At 50.8% G+C, this 20,806-nt stretch overlaps 1 protein-coding gene across 1 annotated transcript; it reads left to right on the top strand.

Annotated features, from left to right (window-relative positions):
- The first annotated feature begins 9,910 nt into the window (after positions 1-9,910).
- FAM167A (family with sequence similarity 167, member A) lies at positions 9,911-20,092 on the top strand. The gene is made up of 2 exons (XM_010077942.1): positions 9,911-10,288; positions 19,797-20,092. Exons 1-2 carry the CDS (start codon positions 9,911-9,913, stop codon positions 20,058-20,060), a joined length of 642 nt encoding a protein of 213 aa, XP_010076244.1. The 3' UTR covers positions 20,061-20,092.
- Positions 20,093-20,806: the final 714 nt, after the last annotated feature.

Raw genomic sequence — 20,806 nt, 5'->3', positions numbered from 1 at the left:
CCAAAAAAAGGAAAAAAAGGGTGCTGGCTAAGAAAAAAAAAATGCATTTACATCAGAAACGTGAAAATGCTGTTCTTATTCTTTAAATAGCCATTGCTGCATCGTGCAGGGTGCCCGCTCCCCCTGCGCTCTGTGCCCTAAGTTACTGGGGGGGGGGTCTGGGGCATCCCAGGTCTGGCTGGTGTTTGAAGGGAGGTGGGAAGCCCCAGCCCTACGGTGCTGTTTGTAAGGCTCTTGTTGGGATGCTGGTCTCAGGACAGGGCTGTAAATCTCTCCCTGATGCTTGTGGGGGAGAGATGGTTTAGGCAGGAGAAGGGAAGGGGAAAAAAAAAAAAAAAAAAAAAAAAGGAGGCTGTGAGGGGGTTTTCTCACAAAAGCTGAATGTGGGAGGGGGCCTGGATGATTAGGTGTGGATGGCCAACACTTAACCCTTTGCACCACCAGGTTTGCAAACACGGCCAGTGCTCCTGGGACACCAGATGTGCAATAGCTGCAGGTGGGGAGGGATGCGTGGGGTGCTTTTGAGAGCTGTCTCCAGGCTTGGAGGGGTTAACGTTCAGCTTCTGGTGAAGGAAAGAAACCCCCCCACCATCCCCTGACCTTAGCTTCTGTCCCCAAGTCAGCCAGCAGCTGGGGCACCTGCCTCTACTAGTCCCTGCTCGGAAGGAGTTAAAATGGTTTCCAGCCCCACTGGATGTGGGAGCAACAGGCGCTTTCCCAGTACAAAAGACAAGCAAAGGCTGGTTTCTGAGCTGGTTTCTATCCAGGGATGGATGGTGCCAGAACACGGGTACTAACCACACTGATACCAAGATACCCACCCCAGGGCTTCCCGGAGATGCTGATGCTCTTGCAAAACTCCCCTCCACACGCATGCTGACCCCTGGGCAAGCCATGGCATCTGGAAAATGTTATCCCAAAGCTCTCCCGAGTGCCAGAAGACTCCAGGCTCCTTGGAAAAGGGCTCATAGCTTTCCATGGCATGCAACAAGAACAGCCACAGGGATACCAGCTCGGCTCCTGTCAGGAAGAGACACATCAGCTCTCCGGGCATTGTCTGCAAGTTTTTGGGGTCCCTGCCCTCGACAGCATCCCCTCATCCCTGGTACCCACACCGAGGGGCATCCTCCCTCATTTGGGTGCGGGAATCGGAGGATGTTTAGGACCCAGGCTGTGCAGCTCCTCCCTTTCAGGTCTCTCCAGGGTTATTGCATGGTGGGAGGTAGGTTCAGGGCTTGGTGGTATGAATGAAAGAGAGAGAGAGAGGAAATCTGGACTGAAAAGCTCAAACTGGAATAGCTCGCCTGTCTCCAGGCAACAGGCCTGACGCAACCGCTGGGGAGAAGAAAAAAAAAAAAAAAAAAAAAAAAAGTCCCTTAAATAAAGAAAAAAACCACACAGACACACACAGATTTCTGAAGCGAGAGGGAGAGGAGGATGAGCCAGTCTCCTGCAGGCACTGGTGACACCGCTCTGCAAAAAATACCAACTTGGAGAGCCGAGGCGCAAGGAGGGAGCCAAGATGTCCGTGCAGTCTTCCCCCTGACTCAGTTCACGGTAAGTTTGTTGTTCGCCTTGGCTTGGCCCGTGCTGGGGCTGGGGGGGACAGTACAGCCACCCTGGGGACACCCCGCTGCACCCAGGACTGGAGCTGTCTGGGACCTGCCTGGTGATGGAGGGGACCCGAGGGGACCCCCAGCTTTCTAGCCCCCCGCAGAGGGGTAGCAGCAAGGACCAGGTCCCTGGGGAGCATCGTGGTGGGGGTGATGGGGACGCCATGCACCGTGAAGTTCAGCACTGGGGTCTGGTGCGGTGGGGCTGGGGGTTTGCATGGTCCTCCCTAACCTTGCTGAAATCCCATGGAGATGGCCGGCACGGTGGCTCCCCATCGTTTGGGACAGGCTGGAAATCAGGGAAGGGTTTGAATCTTCCTTTCTCATGGATTTTGCTCCCAGCTGGGAGCAGTGAGGGGGTCCTCACCCCCTTCGGAGGGATTTTTCTGCCACTGGATGAGGTGTAACGGGGAAGAGTCTGGCCAGGTTTTGGGACGATCACCTGTTGCTCCCTCTGCCATCCCCTCCCTGAGATTTGCAAGAGCCCTGGAAGGATTTATCAGCTCTTGCAGCGCAGACATGATGGGATGCAGCGTAGTGGCCTCGCAGGGCGTAGCTACCTTTGATTTTTTTTCACTATCTAACATTTTTTTCTCCCCCTTATAGAACTCACAGGTCAATAGCCAAAAAAAAAAAAAAAAAAAAAATCACTCTGAACTTCTTCAGAGCCTTTTATAACAGCTTGGGGGTAATTGCTAAAATGATACCATCAGCCCACACCCCTCCCAGCACAAGCTCCTGTGCAACCCCGGTGCGATGCACACCCCTTGCACCCACACCATCTGAACCATCCAGCCTGCACCCTCCCCGGCTCCCCGGTCCCTGCAGACTGACACCTCTCCCATGATGGGCACCCACGCAGGGCTACAGAGATCCCTCCCTGTTTTCCTGTGATGCTCCCCTGTGCTATTTGGCACTGCTCTGCTCTTCGGGGCTTTTCTACATCAGGGACCTCAGTGGATGAAAAATTAAATGAAAATGGATGAAAACCAAATGCCTTGTTTCCAGTAAGGATCTATTTCTGGCTGGTCCCGTGTTATCTTGTCTTTGTCTGCTCATCCCCAGTATCTTACGGTCTCCCCATTTTTTGGTGGGAGCAAGGCTGTTTTGGTTACTGGGGTTTTTTCTCTCTGCCAGCCATCATTTCAGCATGCTGAGGCTGTCGCTGTTATTTGCATCTCAGGTCTCCTCTGCTTTCGAATGCCCGTTGCAGTGGTAGCTCTTCACAGGGGGACCTGTACAACACACACACACAAAAAAAAATAAACAAAACAAGATGGGAGGAATCCAGCTTCTCCCAGGCTTGCAATAGATCTGCAGCCATTAGGTGTTTGCAAAATGTAGCAGAGACACTGCAGGGAAAAAAAAATAATAATCAGCCTGAGAGTAATGTAGCCTTTTTTGGGGGGGAGTCTGTTTGCAACCAGCTCGCCTTAAATAATATGAAATAGGAAAGTGCAGCTCAGCATTGGGCCGAGCAGGGCTGAGTACAGAGGTTGTAGGATCATTGCTCGGGCAAATGCCAAAGTGGGTAATTGGATGGGACAGGGAGCATGTAAAGGGGATTAGGGGATGGCTGGGGGGCTGACCTTGCTCCTCTGGTCACTTTAACTTGGAGCCTCAGGGTCTGGAGTGGGAGCTGACCCTGGCACTTGTCTCTGTTGGGGGTGAGCTCAGTGCCGGGCAGAATGAAGCCCAGCAAAGCTGGAAAGATTTTTTTTTTTCCCCTGAAAATACGTCCTTTTGCTTTCCATGCTGCATTTAGAGAAAAATAACTCCCTGTGCGGGTCTCCTGGGAAGAGAGCATTTCTCAGCCTGACCTGGCTCATTCCCAGGGAGCCCCAGCCCTTCGCATCACCCTGGTTGCCTGGGCAGAGGTCCCTGCCTGCTCCCTCTGCTCTTTCCTTGCTGAAACACGGCTCTGCTTGGGGTGGCAACAGGGAAAATAAGGGAAGGAAAAGGTTCTGCCAAGCCACAGGCCCTTTGGGGACATATCTTGGGACAGGTTAGGCATGCCACCTCCAGGATTATGTCCCAAGACCCTGGGGGAGTGCATGGAGGAGCAACCCTTGCCCATAATCCATGGCTCCCATTGCATCTCGAGAGACGTTACCAGACGATGATTAGGATGGATGGAGTGTCTTCACCAGGAGGTTATAAACTTGCCTTTGCTGCTGCTGCTGCTTAATCCCTTTCCCTCTAAGAGCGATTACACTTGGTTTTGGCTGATGGGCTGAGAGCATTGACCCCTCTCCATCTTCCCAGTTTGCAAATGCTTCTCCCTCACTGGAAGGCTGGTTTGAGGGAATGGCAAACATCTGGCAATGCCCAGGATTTCCACACAACTGCTGGAAATCTGCTGACCAAGGGGAGCCGGGCTGGGCTGAAAGTGGAGCTGACAGGGTCCATCGAAAGCAGGCGGCAACCTCAGCCCTGCTTCCTCAACACCTCAACACCTGCGTGATTTTGTGCCGGGGAGGCAGGAGGGACAAGATGCAGCTAGGCAGGAAGGGACAGATGTATGCCATGTCCCATCCGAAGGGCTGAAGCAGCAGGAGGGGTTGCTTCCCTATTGCTGACCCATCCAAGCTGGCTGGGAGGTCTTCTCTTCGTGGCAGTAGATGGACAGGTGCACTCAGGTCCCAGTAAGCCAGGTCCTGTGCCTATACCTCTGTGTGGGGCAGCTCTGTGACCACCCCTCCAAACCCCTGCGAGGGTATTGCATTTTGGATCAACCCTGGGACACAAACTCCGCTCCTCCCTGGGGTTTTGTCATGTATTACACTGGAGGAGGGCACAAAGATGGTCCGAGGCTGGAGCACCTCCCATCTGAGGACAGGCTGAGAGAGTTGGGGGTGTGCAGCCTGGAGAAGAGAAGGCTCCGGGGAGACCTTCCAGCACCTTCCAGTGCTGAAAGGGGGCTACAGGAGAGATGGGGGGGCTCTGGATCAGGGGGTGCGGGGACAGGACAAGGGGGAATGGTTTTAAGCTAAGAGAGGGGGAGATTTAGATAAGATCTGAGGAAGAAATGTTTTCCTGTGAGGGTGGTGAGGCAGTGGCCCAGGGTGCCCAGAGCAGCTGTGGATGCCCCATCCCTGGAGGGGTTCAAGGCCAGGCTGGATGAGGCTTTGAGCAACCTGGGCTGGTGGGAGGTGTCCCTGCCCGTGGCAGGGGGTGGCACTGGATGATCTTTAAGATCCCATCCAACCCAAACCATTCTATGATTCTATGATCCTAAGTTGGGTTTGTGTGTGTGTGAAGGGACACAGCCAACACGGGCAGCCCCACAAGGAAGCTTGAAGGTAGAGTCACCAGACCTGGACCTGTGCTCATGATGCCCAGCTTCGTCACCTTGGTGCTTTCCTCTTGCCCCTGGAAGAAGGTCCAAGCTCACAGCCCACATGAGTGTGGCCAGGAGGTCCCCATGGGCACTGTGTCCAGAGGGCACTGAGGGCTGGGGTCTCTGCCAAGACCCCTCCAGCCTCGCATGGGCAGACACCCTTCCATCCTGCCCCCACCACCCTGATGGCACAGATCTCAGATGGGACCTCTTCCCTGGAGGGGGTCCTGGCTTCAGGATTGGGCTCATCTTCAGGCTGCTGGCATCTTTTCCTTTTTTTGGGGAGGGAGGCAGAAGGTCACTTTGGGGCAGGTGAGAAAGGCATTTGGGCGCCGGATCAGTTTTCTGCAGGAGCAGATTTCAGGTGCTGCAGAAAGGGATCAGGTGGCCAAATGCTGGATAACATAACCCAGGGAGATTGGCTCTCCTCTGAGTCAGTGGGATATCTGGGGGGGCGATTTGCTCCCTGTCTCTGTAGGACCCTTGTGCAGAGCAGCGTGTGACAGCCCCACTGCTTGGGGGGGCTGAGGCCGGGGACCCCAGGGTCTCTCCTCCCATTATCCACTGCCTGGATCCTCACGTCTCCGCTGCCCGGAGGATGCTCTGGAGCCTCCATCCACCACTGAGCAGCAGCCGGAGTCCTTCCTCCCTTACTCCATTGCTATGGCAACCCCCTCGCACAGCATCTCCTCCTCCTTGCCCCACTGCCAAACCTGCCGCAGACCTCCAGGGGGGTCAGCCATCCCCACCCCAGCCTTTTTTTTTTTTTTTTTTTTTGCTGTGCTGAGAAGAAAAGCAAACACATTGTCCCTGCACCGGGGTACACACACTGGTCACTGTCCCCCCATGTCTCGCTCCACCGAGGTATTTCCTTGGTATTTTCAGGCTCAGGGTCCTCCTCACCCACTGGCACCTGTAGAGCTTGAGGATGATGTTGGCATGTGCCATTTACTCCAGGGTTTTGGGGTTTTTTTTGTAGCATCAACTGGTGTCAGTGGCCCACAGGGTGATACTTAATGGAAATTGGAGCAAATGCGTGGAAACAGCCCGGGGAATGGCATCCTGAATGCTGAGGGTGTCCCTGCACCGGTTATAGGCAGAGCATGGGAGCTCGGATGAGATGGAGAGACCTGAAGATACCGAAGATCAATCTCTGTACCTCTCTGAAGATCCTCAGGGTTTTTTTCCTGAAGGCCAGTTGCATGAACTGCCTACTCTAGTGAGAGGGAAACTGAGGCACAAAAGGGGCTGAACTGTTTTTTGAAGGTCATTAATAACCCAAACCATTACCCTTGTCCTATTTAACCCAGGCCAGAAGTCATCTGTTCGCTATGTGGGCACCCTTCATCCTGCGAAAAGGCTTCCCTCAGCCTGGACTTTGTCTCATACTGAGGCTTTTTTTTTTTTTTTTCTTCTCAGAGACTAGATGAGCAGAGTAATATGGGATGAAAGAATAAAAGAATAAGGAATAAAAAATAATCTTACAGTCACTGCTGCTCCTCTGCAATAAAAAATGCTACCAGAGTAAGCAGAAGTCCACCAGGAATAGTGACGGGAGCAGAATAATTTGTTCCCCACACCTCTATCCTGGCTGATGGGATTTTTTATTCTGCTTTTCCCCTCTCATTTCCATCCTGAATGTTTCTCCCTTCTTTTTTTTTTTTTTGTTTTTTTTTGTCTTTCTCCTCCTAGACATCTTGTTCCCCAGCATGTGACCTTCCAAAGCACCATATGTCCTTATTTACAGCTCTTAATTTAACAGGCTGTACCCCTGCAGCCCTGGTCCAGCACGTACCAGCCAACGCTGCCTCGTGAATGTTCAGAGCTGACCAGGGCACAGAGGGCTGATGGGGAAGGTACAGACATATAAAATTTCTCTGGCACATAAAACTCCCACAGGATAAAAGGCTGTGCCTGGCATCATTTTTGTGCGATCTCCCTTTTGACCGTGAATTTCTGAATGGTCTGAATTTATTGTTATCCATCACCAGCGACGATAAAGCAAAGCTTTTCTCACACCCCTGTACACCTCCCGTGCCTCCTCGTCCTTGTCCCGTCACACCTGGTTTGTCAGGGGATGTTCACATGGGTGTCCTGATCCCCTGCTCTAACACATGGGCAGGGGTGTGTGATGGGGACGGGTCTTCTGCATCCACTTCAGGATGCTTCTGATAATCCCTTTGCAGCACAGCTCGCAGAGTAGGTCAGGTAAGCTGGCTTCTCTGATGGAAACCTAACCCAACATAGAAATTAAAGGGTGTTTTGTTGTTTCAGAGACCTGATGTGTCCTTGTGCCTTCAGGATTGCGAGGATTCATGCAAGGGAAGGGGGGAAACCCCTGAGGAAAGGGTCTTAGTGAGGTGGGAGCAGACTCCCATCACTTAAATTCCCCTGCACAGGGGGAAACTGGAGCCTAGGGCAGGGAGACTGGGCAAAGTCTGGTGATTTGAGCCAGAGGCCAGGTTTGTTCCTGGGAATTAAGTAGCTCTCTGGCAGTGAACAGGTTTGTATTACAGCCTCACATACAGTCATTTTTCACACGCTTACCACTTTCAGATCTCTTTTTCTACAGCAGGTCTTTGACCCAAGTCCAAGATATCGATAGGAAATTAGAGGCGGCTCGTCTCTGCTGTTTCTTTGAGTTTGGACAGGCTGGGGAACAGACGTGCCTATTTAGGGGGTGTCCCTGCAGAGTGAATAAGTTTTGTGTCGCACCTGGGAGGAGGTGAAGGATGGGTTGGATCGATGGTGCTTTTAGGGTAGGAAAATCAAATCCCTCTGCAGCTGCTGGGAGGCGGTGATGGGGAGCAATGGGGTCACGGCAAAGGGGATGCTCCATACTGCTGTCACGCTTTCAGCATCCAGTGCCACCATTGCTGAGTTGGTACCCAGGGCTCAAATAATGACGACCCTTCCACTCTGAGGATTTTATACATGCTGAAGACACAAGACAAAGGAGTTTGTGGGCACTCAGCTTTGTAGCTGTGGCACTCAGAAAAGTCAGCCTTTCAATAAAAATATTTGTTTGGCGTTACCAAATCCAGTAGCCCAGCGTGGAGCTGCAACAGACTGCATTGGGCTGCTGGTTTTGGCCACCCCTGACCATCTCCATTGTAATGGACAGAAAAAAAAAGCTCAGAGGTGAGGTCTTTAAAGTCATTAGGGTTTTACCTTTATTGATTTTGGTAGGCTGGAGATGGAGGTGAGTGCAATTCATTGATGTGCCCTCAGCTCTGCAGAGCATCCGTGCAAGAGCTGGTGCAGGACCTGACTCTCTGACGGGGCAGCACTCTGCTTTGCCCCCTGTACCATCTATTTTTCAACAGAAAAAGGAAATGTGTTGCTGCTCCAGGCATGAGAGCTGTTGGCTTCAACGTGATATAGTATCAGTGTTTGCTCCCGCTCACCGTAAAACTCTCATTAACATAAATAAGAGCAGGAACAAGACCGCAACATGACTAATTCTCCACCCCCAGACTGTCTGTGTGTATATTATCAACTCCTCCTTCAGCTCATGTGCCTGCACACAACCGTGGGATAAATCTTGCTCTGTGTCGGTGTTTATTTTAAATTGAATCTTCTTACTGAAAAGGTTCGAGAGGCATAATTATGGTCTGGATTTCAGAGTAACACACGTCTTTGTGGGCAGAAATAGCAGGGAAAAGAATGGCTGAGTAAACTGTATTGCTGTGGCTTAGTGCACCCAGCTAGAACGTCCTGGCTGGTCTTTCTCGGCATGGCACCAGGCAGGCAAAAAAAAAAAAATTTGCTTTGTGTTCAACGTGTACATGAGAGCTCTGGATCTATTCCTAGCTCAGCCATAGATGAGCATAAGGCCTTGAGAAAAGTCTCGTATCTGATCCTACCTGCAAATGAATGCAGAAGCTGCCTGAGCTTAACTCTTGAGGAGTTGTCTGAGTTGTCCTCTGTCCCTCCAGGTCCCGGGGTTTGGTAGACCAGCCTTGGGCAGAGCTTCTCTGAGTCCACATGCGGTGGCAGGAGGAGAAGCTGGGAGGAAGCTCCTGGCTTCTCTGCGCTGGTCCTCCACTGGGGTGTTTTTGAGGGGACCACTGGGACCCTTCCTAATGGGCAGACTGGACTGATGGAAACCACAAGCCCAAGGCTCCCTGAGTGCCATCATCTGAACCCAAAGCCTGCCAGCAGCCCAGCTGCTACCACCCTTGGCCAGGGACCATGTTCCTGCCCCGAGCCTGCTGAATCCTACACCTGCAGACTGGCATCTTTAGAAAACTTAGACCTAAACACAAACCTGTAAAACTGGGGGGGGAGGGGGGGGGGGAAGAAAAAGCCACTTTTTCCCAGCTCTCCTTTTGGCTCAAACTCTTGGGAGACGTTTGTGTTGTCTTACTTCACCTGGTCCTGTTTTGCCCAAGTGGAGAGATGTAGGTTTGGCAGCCAGGAAACTGGTGAAACATCACACATGGACACCTTGACCCCCAGCAACAGCCATTGCTGTCTCCAGAGGATGTTGGGTTGTGTGATGGAGCTCCAGACAGGTCTGTGAATGTGTCCTGGACTCCCTGGCAACCCTTTCATGGCCCCTTGAGTTAGGATTGGAGACGTAGGTAACCAGAGCTTCCCTAAAAGCCAGAGCCTGTCTGTTCCTGCCCCAAAAGCAGCCAGATAGCGGAGGTGAGGTAACACTCCCCAGGAGCACCTTGGCACTGTGCCTCTCCCAAAGCCCTCGCTCCCTCCGCTGCAGCAGGAGCTGTTTCTCCCTTCTCACTCCCTTTTTCCTTCTCAAACTGGAAACCAACCATCTCCTTTTCTTCCAGGTGTTCATCCAGGGCCAGCGTGGTGCGTGAGCAGGAGCCGCCACCACCACAGCTGTCCTCCACGGGGACGCCACAGGAGCTGGTCCAACCCTGAGGATTTCCCATCCCCATCCCTGGTCCTTTGCAGCACACAACCCTATGCTGTTTGATTCCCAGAGAGGATGTCTCTACCGAAAATCCAAATAGAAGGGGCAGTGGACAGTACAGATGCCGGTTCTGGAGGTGCTGCTCCTCCTGATGACCACCTGAGGAGCCTCAAGGCATTGACGGAGAAGCTGAGACTGGAGACCAGGCGTCCGTCCTACTTGGAGTGGAAGGCGAAGCTGGAAGAACAGGCATGGAAGAGCCCCCAGCCAGCTGGAGAGGAGGAGGAGGAGGCGAACGAGGCCAAAAAGGCCACAGGGGAGACCGTCCCCTTGAGGAAGGTGCAGCTGCACGTCAATGGGAGCCCTGCCCAGGACAAGGTGACTCTGACCTCAGGGAGAATAGGTGGCTTTGAGAGCATCGACGAAGCTTTGACGTGGCTCAGGAAGGAACTGGTAAGTGGTTTCCTGTCCCTGCTACACAGAGAGATTTTTCAAGAGGGGAAAAAAAAAAAAAATGAGGAAACAAGCAACTCCTTGTTCCTACCTGCCTTCAGCCCCAGGTGAAAAGCCAACAATCAATCATTGCATTTTCTGTGGCTGGTGGAAGCAGGAGCAGCCCAGGGAATGGAAAAGGCAAATGTCAGAGCACCTGTAATCTTAGAGAAGGAGCTGGGTCCATCTCAGCATCCCTGCTGGCATCCAACAGGATGGGGAAATACGGCAGCTTGCCCTGGTTAGGACTTCTTAGCAGTTTGCCCATTGCCCTGCTTCTCTAATTATATCTCAGCACTCAGAGGAATACAGCAGGTATGAGTACACCATGAACACATGGGCACTGCTGGTGGAATAGCCCTCCTCTGATGGGCATCTCCAAGGATGCTTCTCCAAGGCTGTAGGAAGGAATCTGCCCTTGCAGCTTTTGGCTGCCGGTGGTTTAGGAACTGCCCCAGCGGGAGGTTGTACGCTGACCACTATATTTAACATGCATTAGTGGATCTAACCTCCAAGTGTTTGCCTAGTTCTCTGTTTTTCCTTTGTTTCTTTTTAACTCATGACTTTATAAGATCTTGTAGTAACCTGCTTCCCCCAAGTAATTTCTCTACGGTGAGAGCAAGTGCTTCCTTTTGTTTCTAACTTGTTCTGACTGTGTAATAGCTGATGAATAATATTCCTTTTTCTGCTGTATGCGTGATGCCAGAATCTTATCTCAGACCCCTCCTCATTCAGCTCTTACAGGTTCATCATCTGTTGGTTCCTGCTTCATTAGAAGCCAGTCTACATTTCTGTCATCCCTCTATCCTGGCCTTGGGCCCTATCTTACACATGTGTTTAATTCTGGGAGTTATGAACTGGCAGTTTCACAGAGAGGAAGAGAAGACAAAAATGCAACACCCACACTAGGAAAATATGGGGTTGAGGTTGTTCAGTCTGGAGAAGAGCAGGCTCCAGGGAGACCTTAGAGTAGCTTCCAGTGCTGAAAGGGGGCTACAGGAGAGATGGGGGGGCTCTTGATCAGGGGGTGGAGTGGATAGGATGAGGGGCAATGGTTTTAAGCTGAAAAAGGGGAGATTGAGATGAGATGTGAGAAAGAAATGTTTCACTGTGAGGGTGGTGAGGCAGTGGCCCAGGGTGTCCAGAGAAGCTGTGGATGCCCCATCCCTGGAGGGGTTCAAGGCCAGGCTGGATGAGGCTTTGGGCAACCTGGGCTGGTGGGAGGTGTCCCTGCCCATGGCAGGGGGTGGGACTCGATGGTCTTTAAGGTCCCTTCCAACCCAAACCATTCTGTGATTCTATACAGAGCCAGGGCACGGGTGCTGGAAGCTGATCTTTTGTATGTTGTGTTGTTGTCATGGCCTTTGGCAGAAATTTGGCTTGGACCAACTAGTGCTGACCCAACCAGCTCCCAGCACAGCTCAGGAGTCAGCACAGCCTGGGGATAATTCCCAGGAGGAAGCATGGAGGCAGCACATCTTTTCTGGAGCTCACAAGAGGTCAATAGGATGGACACGACCAGACTAGGTCAGCTGTTTTCAGGGCTGAAGAATGGGCTCCTGTGCTCTGCACAAGTATAGGAGCAAGAAGACACCAAGACCACACTTCCCAGTGATCCTTGGGAATGAAGAATCTTTATTGTTTGGCCCACAGGACTGGAAACAACTCATGACACATGGCTTTGTTTCTGTTGCCTAACTGGAAGCTTGCCTGTGAGTCCCACCAGCATTTGCAACTGTCTTGACAGCAGAAATATTTCCAGCAGGATCCCAGGGAGCTGGGACATCATTTGGGGTCCAGTTGCACTTGTGAAAATATTCCTGTGCAAATGCTTTGCTTTTGACAAGCACTGAAAATCTTTGAGGAAAACTTCTCATGAACAATGAATAATAGCTTTCAAAAATTCTCTCTGACTTTTGCTCCAGAGAATTTTTGTCAACTTCTTGTTGCTCTTGCTGTATTTGCCCAGCTAGATGGATCTCTAGAGAAGTTATTCACAGAGATAGTTCTGAGTGTCGCTGTTTTGGTGGTTGTTTCTCAGGACCACGGCTTTCACAAGATAAATGCAGTGCTTTCAGGAATCGAGGACTATTACAAAGGTTTTTGAGCTAATCTCCTAAAGTCACTTAGTGCTCTGGAGAATCTCAGCTCTGATCTGAGACCTAAACCTGGGTCCGTGCTTGCAGCTGTGATGCAATTTTAAATTCACACTGCACTTGATATAACACCCAAGTCTCAAGATGCCCAAAGGCAGTAAGAAGCAGATTTTCCTTCTCAGAGGCCTGAATTTTAAAAGATTTTGTTTGTTCTTTCAGTTTCTACCCCTGATGGAAGTATAACTTGTCTCAGGGTCTGATTCTATCCTTTAGACTAGGGTGTGGTATATAAAGCACCGTCTGATGAAAACTAAAAGTTTAAATTACAGAGGAAAAAGGGCAAAGCAAACCCTAATTGTTCCTCACTTTCCATTTTCCTGTCTCCTAATTATACCAGTCTTTGCTGGATCTGGACGTGACTCATGTAATTTAGAACAATTTCCCCAAAAGAGAGAGCATGGATTTGACTGACCACACAGCTGAATAGCTATGTTGGAGGCACTATTGTTGGGTAAGAGCTGCCAGCAAACAGCGAGAACACAACGAGGCCATCGCATCACAGGATGCTGGAACAAAAAGATGCATTTCACATTACATCTCAAGGGTGAAACCCAGATTCTTTTCAAATAAATGAATAAGCTTCTACACATCCCAACACAGGCAGGATTTTTCTTTGTTTACCACTGAGTTGTGATAGTAAAGCACATGGGAAGGCTTCAGAGGATAACATAGAATCATAGAATCCTAGAAAGGTTTGGGTTGGAAAGGACCTTAAAGATCATTGAGTCCCAACCCCCTGCCGTGGGCAGGGACACCTCCCACCAGCCCAGGTTGCTCAAAGCCTCATCCAGCCTGGCCTTGAACCCCTCCAGGGATGGGGCATCCACAGCTTCTCTGGGCACCCTGGGCCACTGCCTCACCCCCCGCACAGGAAAACATTTCTTCCTAATATCTCATCTCAATCTCCCTTCCTTCAGGTTAAAACCGTTCCCCGTCATCCTGTCCCTGCACCCCCTGACCCAGAGCCCCCCCATCTCTCCTGTAGCCCCCTTTCAGCACTGGGAGGTGCTGGAAGGTCTCCCTGGAGCCTTCTCTTCTCCAGGCTGGTTATGTCCATGGCTATGTCTAAGTTTCCACATTTACTTAAGGCAGGAGCCACAGCCAGAAAGGGCAGCATCCCCCAGGCAGCACCCTGCTCGGGGCAGCTCAGCAGGGAACCAGCACCTCACACCTTGGGTAAGATCACCCTAAGTGGGCAATCAATCCTTCTGGTCTGATTTAACATCAGACACCACAGACCTGGGAGCACCAGGAGAGCTTCAGGAGTTTGCACATGTTGGGAACTGTTCCCAGCAGGCAATGTGTACAGGACCACCTGATTTTGTAATTAACTCTATCCCAGCCAAAGTCAGTGGAGGCAGCAAAGTGAATTTAGTTGTATGTGTGTGCCTGAACTTCTGCTCGGCCATGGTGCTACAGAACAGGTCATGGCACAGGTTAGTTGCCTGGTGAATTGGTAGTCTAGGAGTGCCCAGCTTTAAAATTAAAGTTATTTTTAAAATCTGAACCATTGCTCCCAGGCAACACAAGAGGCATCACCCAACATGGCAAGGAATCTGCCTCCGTGTCTCCAGAGTCCACTCTGGTTTGGATTCAGCTGGGTTCAGGTTCCTCATGTTCAGAAGTGAAGCAAAGGACAACCTCAAGGTCTTACTGTGCATCTGCTATTCTTGGTCTTTCACCTCCTGTGACCTGTCCCAGGACCTGATTCTGCACGTTGAGCCCTTGCCCTGGTTTATAGGATGGACATATGCCCGCTGAGCTCCAGCCATCCGCGTCAGCTGGGACCTGCTGAGAATTTGGCCCCAAGAAGTTGATTTATTCAGACATGCAAACTCCTGCTCTTGTTTTCACGCTGAGAGGCTCTGTGTAGGTGTACGAGCAAATTGCAGCACTCAGCATGTGCTGAACTGCCCCAGGGCTGGAGCACTCTCCTCCCCAATTCCACCCGCCTCTTCTTTCCCTTCGTGTTTGTCTTTGCACTGTCAAGTGTGGCGGCTCGTCATCAATACTGAAAATGAAGCAGTCACCAGCCAGGGTATGGTGACAGACCAAAGATCAGGGTGGTCAGACTGTACTTTCCTTTGTTTTTGAAATTTGTCAGTTTTTAAAAGTTCTAAAATGAAGCCCTCAAAGTTCTCTTCTTCCTAAATATGGTTAAAGAACTAAGCTATGAACTGGGACATCTTAGGACAGTTCTGACTTTGTCCCAGCAGGAAAATACATTTTCTATCTCAGATCCACCAACGTTTGGCACTGAAATCCGAGGTGTGCAAGCCAGAATGCAGGACAGAGTCTTGAAAAGGGACACAAATCATAGAACCATAGAATCCTAGAATGGTTTGGGTTGGAAGGGACCTTAACGATCATCCAGTTCCAACCCCCTGCCATGGGCAGGGACACCTCCCACCAGCCCAGGTTGCTCAAAGCCTCATCCAGCCTGGCCTTGAACCCCTCCAGGGATGGGGCATCCACAGCTTCTCTGGGCAACCTGGGCCACTGCCTCACCACCCGCACAGGAAAACATTTCTTCCTCATATCTCATCTCCATCTCCCCTCTTTCAGGTTAAAACCATTCCTCCTCATCCTATCACTCCCCCCTGATCCAGAGCCTCCCCATCTCTCCTGTAGCCCCCTTTCAGCACTGGAAGCTGCTGGAAGGTCTCCCTGGAGCCTTCTCTTCTCCAGGCTAAAGAAGCCCAACTCTCCCATTAGTTCTGAGGGAATCGATACAGGCTAAACTCAAGAAGGGGGAGATGTGGGACCCATGTCAGGCTCTGCATGTGTCAGCTGGCAGAGGTGTGCTGGACTTTGGTGGTGTGTAACTCCCAGGTACTGCAGAAGGAGATGAGACACCTCCTTTGGGGCTGTGGTTTGCACCACAAGGGTGTGAGCGTCTAAAATTAGCCATGGCAGGGTGGCATCTGAGCACCTTTGAAGATGAATCCTCAAACCAAAACACAGACTTAACTGACTTCTCTGAAGTGTTTGGCAAGGATCTAATAACTGGCCTGCGCTTCTCTGTGCTTGAATCCAAGTGGCTGCATTCATTTAGGAAAGCACCGGTTTAGATTTAACTTTCTTTTGATCTTTTGGAAATGAAAAGGACTAGCCCCACAGGAGCAGCTGCTTTTCCACATCACCCTGAGCTTCGTGGACCACCAACTGGGACTCTGTCCATAGGACATTTTCCTTTTGGGAAGAGGTCCCAAGGAGCTCCACGTCTCCATGCCGTGAGGTGCTCTCTGCTGATGCATCCCCCATAGCAAGCCAGGGAGAAGATGGATCAATGGCAATGGGAACATTATTGGTCTCCCTGTCCACAACCACGTGGTTAAGGCAAACTTGAAGACAAGTCAGGGCTACACTATCTGCTACTTCTAGCTATTTGAGCTAGACACCTGACAAAAGGCAATGATGCCTCCAAAGCTTTTTCTCCCTCCCCCATATTAAACATCTCTGGGAAACTGAGGCTCAATCCAAGCAGAAAACCCTCCCTGGGTTCATGAGATCCTGTGGTCCAGCTTTGTGACTCAGTCTAGCTGTTGCAGTAACTCCTCTGCCAGGAAGGACCTGAGTTTGGTTCCCACCCGGGGAAGGTCAAACCAGCAGCCTGTCCACCCCAATAACATGCTCCAACCATGCAGGTGAAAGGCAGCTCTTTGCTTGCTGGCTTCCCGTGATGTGGCCCCCGTAATCCCATTATTTCTTTCCAGAAAGCTTTGTGGAGCTATGCTAACCCGGCAGACTTTTTTAAAGTCTGCTGACTCCTTTTAAAAAGATCATTCATCATGTCTAGCGATGGTTTGGTCGTTGGTGTGGGATGGATTGAATGTTTCTAGTACGCACGAGGAGCCTCTGGGAAAGGGAAGGAGAATGAGGATTTCTGGGTTCTGACCCAAATTCTCCTAATATTCTGGGTTTAATGGAACAAGTCCTTGGAGGGAGGGTGTTTGCATCTCAATCCAAGCCCCAGTGAGGAGTGGGAAGAGAGAGAAGCTATGCCCTGCAGAGCAGCCCACCCTTCCTTCCCACAGCAGAGCCTGTCATGCTCTGTCCCCTGCCCAACTGTCACCCCATGGACCTAGCTCCATGGGATCTGTCACCATGCAAGGAGCTCCCAAGCCCTCAGGAAGCCAAGGTAGGCTTGTGCACATCAACTGCTTCCAGGCTTCGTTCTTCACCCATCTACCTTTCTTTCCTGGAGGGCAGAAGAGGGTTTTATCACCCTGGGAATGCCTTGTCTTGAGATTGAGCACCTGAAGGACATGCCCTGGAGAGCTTTGTCTTCCACCTCGCATTAAAGCAAGTTGGCTTCCTCAAAAGACAGGGAAAGCAAGAACCAGTCAAATAGTGGAAAGCTGGCTTGCAAGGGAAAAAGAGCAATCTCCAAGTCACATCCCTCTCCACAGTGGCCTCATAATTCATCTTTAAACCCTTTGTGGTGGTCTTTTTTTTTTTTTTTTAATCCCACATTCCTCAAAGCAGTTAATGAAAGCATTTGTTGACATGTCTTATATAGCTTGATAAACTCACAAGAAAGAATGACCAAGGTTCAATTCAATAATGCCCATGATCGCCTTCCTGATAAAATGTCAAGCTGCTGTATTCATTGTGAAACAGGGAAAAATATCAACAATCATTTTTTTTTTTCATTGCAACTCAAGTGAGAGAAGGAAAACCTGCTGAGCAGCATTACTGTGCTGGGGGCACAAGCTATGAGGTCTGCAAAGAAATAACGTTTTTTTTTTTAAGAAGGTAAATGTCCACAATCCTGCCAACGATTCAAGAGAGATTTCACGAGAGATTCGCTCTAAGATTTGTACAAAGGTGACTTAATCCTCTCCAGGCAACTGAGCTGGAGTCCAATTGCTGGCTGAGAGCATCAGGCGAGTTCCTCCAGGATGCTTCTCCATGGTGCAGGACTGAGAAAAGCCTGGTTTGGCTTGGATTCACTCTCATTATACTCATGTCGACTCTCAGCTTAGGCTTTGAGCACAGCATCGCAAAGGGCTTCCTGACAGCCACAGAAAAGCAGCTGGAGCAGAGCCAGGCTTCCCTCCGAGCCCTTCAACCTCCTGAAGTGGCTGCTTCACCTTGCTGTGAGGCTGGCAATGCTGCAAGGGGCAAACCCAGCGTCTTTGGAGGCATTGCCATTTCTTCAAGCGGTGACATATATTACTGCATGTGTAAAATAGCTAGCAAACCTATTGTACTAAGGTGTGTAAGAAAAAAACAATAAGTAATCTTTTACACACACTGTGAGGGTGGTGAGGCAGTGGCCCAGGTTGCCCAGGGAAGCTGTGGATGCCCCATCCCTGGAGGGGTTCAAGGCCAGGCTGGATGAGGCTTTGAGCAACCTGGGCTGGTGGGAGGTGTCCCTGCCCGTGGCAGGGGATGGAACTGGATGGTCCCTTCCAACCCATTCTGTGATTCTATAAAAATCCAGACAAGGTGGCTATATCCCAAATGCCCTCTGAGAGTGAATCCCCCTGTGCTAACTCCTGAAGAGTGCCTGCAGGGAATTGCTCAGGACTGTGAGAGCTGGCCTCAGCTCAAAGGATGCCAGCACCCTGCTCGCAATCAAGGGGAGAGACTTTGTTGCAATGCACTATTATTTAATGTATTCCTGTAGATGTAGTCTGGGTCTGTTTCTGAGCTCGTTCAAACTGCAGGGAGCCAAGAAACCAGTGATGGACATCAAAGGAGCAAGGTAAAGGATGGATTTGAGGTCAGGGCAGCTCCGTGGTGCAGCTGGAGATGAGCTCCGGGCATCACCTCATGCACACAGAAGTCAGTGAGGACAGGATCTACCCAGGGAGCCACTGGGAGGGGAAAAAGCCCCAAACAAAACAAAATCAGGAGCATGGGTGCCAAGGGACTCCTTCCAGTGCCAGTTCGTTTCCTGTGATGGAGTAGAGGCAGGACGTCGCATCGGGGCAGGCGTAGGACTGTTTTCCAGCCAGTTTTACTCCTTCCTTGTCTCCAGCACTTATAGAGAGATTTAAGCCTCAAAGTTTAAGAGCTGTTTGGCTTTTCTCCCACCACTCTCTTTTCTTTGTGGCTTGTGGTTTTGTGCTTTTCTGTGAGGAGGGATGTGGGGTGAGACGTGGGGATTGTCTTCTCGGTATCTGCTGTTCCAGCTCTGCCTGCTTCTGTTCCCCAGACAAAGGTTGATCCTTGCACCAAGTGTTCACCTCCTTCCTTCACCACCACCAATATCCTGTGGCAATACATTTTCTATTTAATTATAAGTTGGAATTTTAAAAATAAAATATCTTTTCTTTCATCATTTCTGAATCTCCCACTTTCTGAAGTTAGGTGCCAGGGGAGGAAAAAACCCTCTGAAATACTTAGCTCATTAGCCTGTGGGATAGTTGTTCTCTCTCCTGTGGGAAACCATGCAGGTCCCATCCCAAGAGCCACTTCAAATCAGGAAAATAATCCCCAGGGGATGTGGAGGGCTAACTTCTTGGCTGTCATGAACCAGCTCTGATTTATGCAGGCTGGAAACCCGGGCCAAGTATTTGGGGATCAGTTCTCTGGGGTTCTTTTAATTGGCCCTTTCCACCTCTAATTGCTGCTTTTCACTGTGGCTTCTCCCTTATGAGCAAAATTAATTTGGGCTTTGCTTAAGGTTGAGATGGAGGCTCTGACCCGTGCTGATGGATACCTAAGTCAACAGCCTTGGCACGGCTGGCTTTAATTCCAGTTTCCTGGTGCTCCTGAAAACCTGAGCAGGAACAGACTTCCCGAATGCTAAAAATTCACCATCGTGAGCTGGTATTTGACTGGGATGCATTGCTGGTTTGGAAGATCCTTGTCTACCTCCCAGTTCTTTGTGGTGGCACAGCATCTCTAGATGAGTTACATTTCATAGACTAAATCACAGAATGATAGAATGGTTTGGGTTGGAAGGAACCTTAAAGATCAAACAGTTCCAAACCCCTGCCATGTTCAGGGACACCTTCCACCAGCCCAGGTTGCTCAAAGCCTCATCCAGCCTGGCCTTGAACCCCTCCAGGGATGGGGCATCCACAGCTTCTCTGGGCAACCTGAGCCACTGCCTCACCACCCGCACAGGGAAACATTTCGTCCCGATATCTCATCTAAATCTCCCCTCTTTCAGCTTAAAACCCTTACCCCTCATTCCATCCCTACACCCCCCAATAAAGAATGCCTCCCAAGATATGAAGGTTTACTGGCTTTCCAATGATTTTGTGCAGCCTCTGCCAGGGAGCAGCATGATGAGCAAATTTGCTGTGCCTTTGCCAATACCTTCTTCCTTCCCCACCCTCCGTCTTGTGTTTCAGGCAGAAATGCGCCTGCAGGACCAGCAGCTAGCCAGGCAGCTCATGCGCCTTCGCAGCGACATCAACAAGCTGAAGATTGAGCAGACCTGCCACCTGCACCAGCGCATGCTGAACGATGCCACGTACGAGCTGGAGGAAAGGGATGAGCTCTCCGACCTCTTCTGCGACTTCCCCCTCGTCAGCTCCTTCAGCCTCTCCACACCGCTCAAGCTCATCGGGGTCACCAAGATGAACATCAACTCTCGACGGTTCTCGTTGTGCTGAAAGGGTGGGAAGAAGAGGGAAGGACGGGAGAGAAAGGGAGAGAGGACTGGGCAGTGCCAGGGCTCTCTCCGCCCCATGGCTGGGCAAAAAGAGGCCAAAGAGGGGCAGAAGAAACAGGAGCAAACAGGGAACCCACAGCTTGTCTTGGTGGTAGGGCAGAGCAGCAGAGCTGGGCACTGAGAAGGCCCAGAGATGCTCGTTGAGAAGACAGGACCTGCACGGAGGAAGCATGGAGAGCATCTGAACCCAACACGTGCACCTAGCCTGCTCCTTTGTGAAGTCACTTCTCCTTCTCTGCCCCCCCACCCAAATAACTAAGAGGACACAGCTCCAGTGTGGTTGTTTGTAACCAAAAATAAAAGGAGGGGGTCAAAGATCAGCCACAATGCAAAGCAAAATCCCTTTTCCCTTCCCCTTTACCTCCTCCCAGGCTAGAGCCATCTCTTCAGAGTCGCTCTCCTCCCTGGATGTCTCCTTGGGCATCAATCCTCAGCCTCTGCTGGCCCAAGCACAGGGTACATGGGGCTGTTTTGGATGGGAAGCTGATTTCCAGTGGAAAGGAGCCCTCCCAACAGGTGAGGGACCATGGGTTAAATGGTATGCAGCCCCAAAAAATGGGGAGAAGATTTCTTTGTTGACTTGCTCTGTTGAGTCCAGGGTACTCTAGCTTAATTTTGCCTGTGGAATAGGCTATGAATAGATCACGGACACATTTATATAGAGACTGGCCAGCCAGAAGTCACCTG

Source organism: Pterocles gutturalis, unplaced genomic scaffold, assembly GCF_000699245.1.
Source record: "Pterocles gutturalis isolate BGI_N339 unplaced genomic scaffold, ASM69924v1 scaffold15148, whole genome shotgun sequence".
In the NCBI taxonomy this organism is placed as follows: domain Eukaryota; kingdom Metazoa; phylum Chordata; class Aves; order Pterocliformes; family Pteroclidae; genus Pterocles; species Pterocles gutturalis.
The sequence above is the reverse complement of the archived record's forward strand: the minus strand, read 5'-3'. Positions and strand labels throughout refer to the sequence as shown.

What these genes read in the sequence shown, in the direction of transcription:
- FAM167A (XM_010077942.1), top strand. Translation starts at nt 9,911, where the DNA reads ATGTCTCTACCGAAAATCCAAATAGAAGGGGCAGTGGACAGTACAGAT. An exon ending in CGTGGCTCAGGAAGGAACTG is followed by an intron (nt 10,289 to 19,796) that starts GTAAGTGGTTTC and finishes CTTGTGTTTCAG; the next exon opens with GCAGAAATGCGCCTGCAGGA.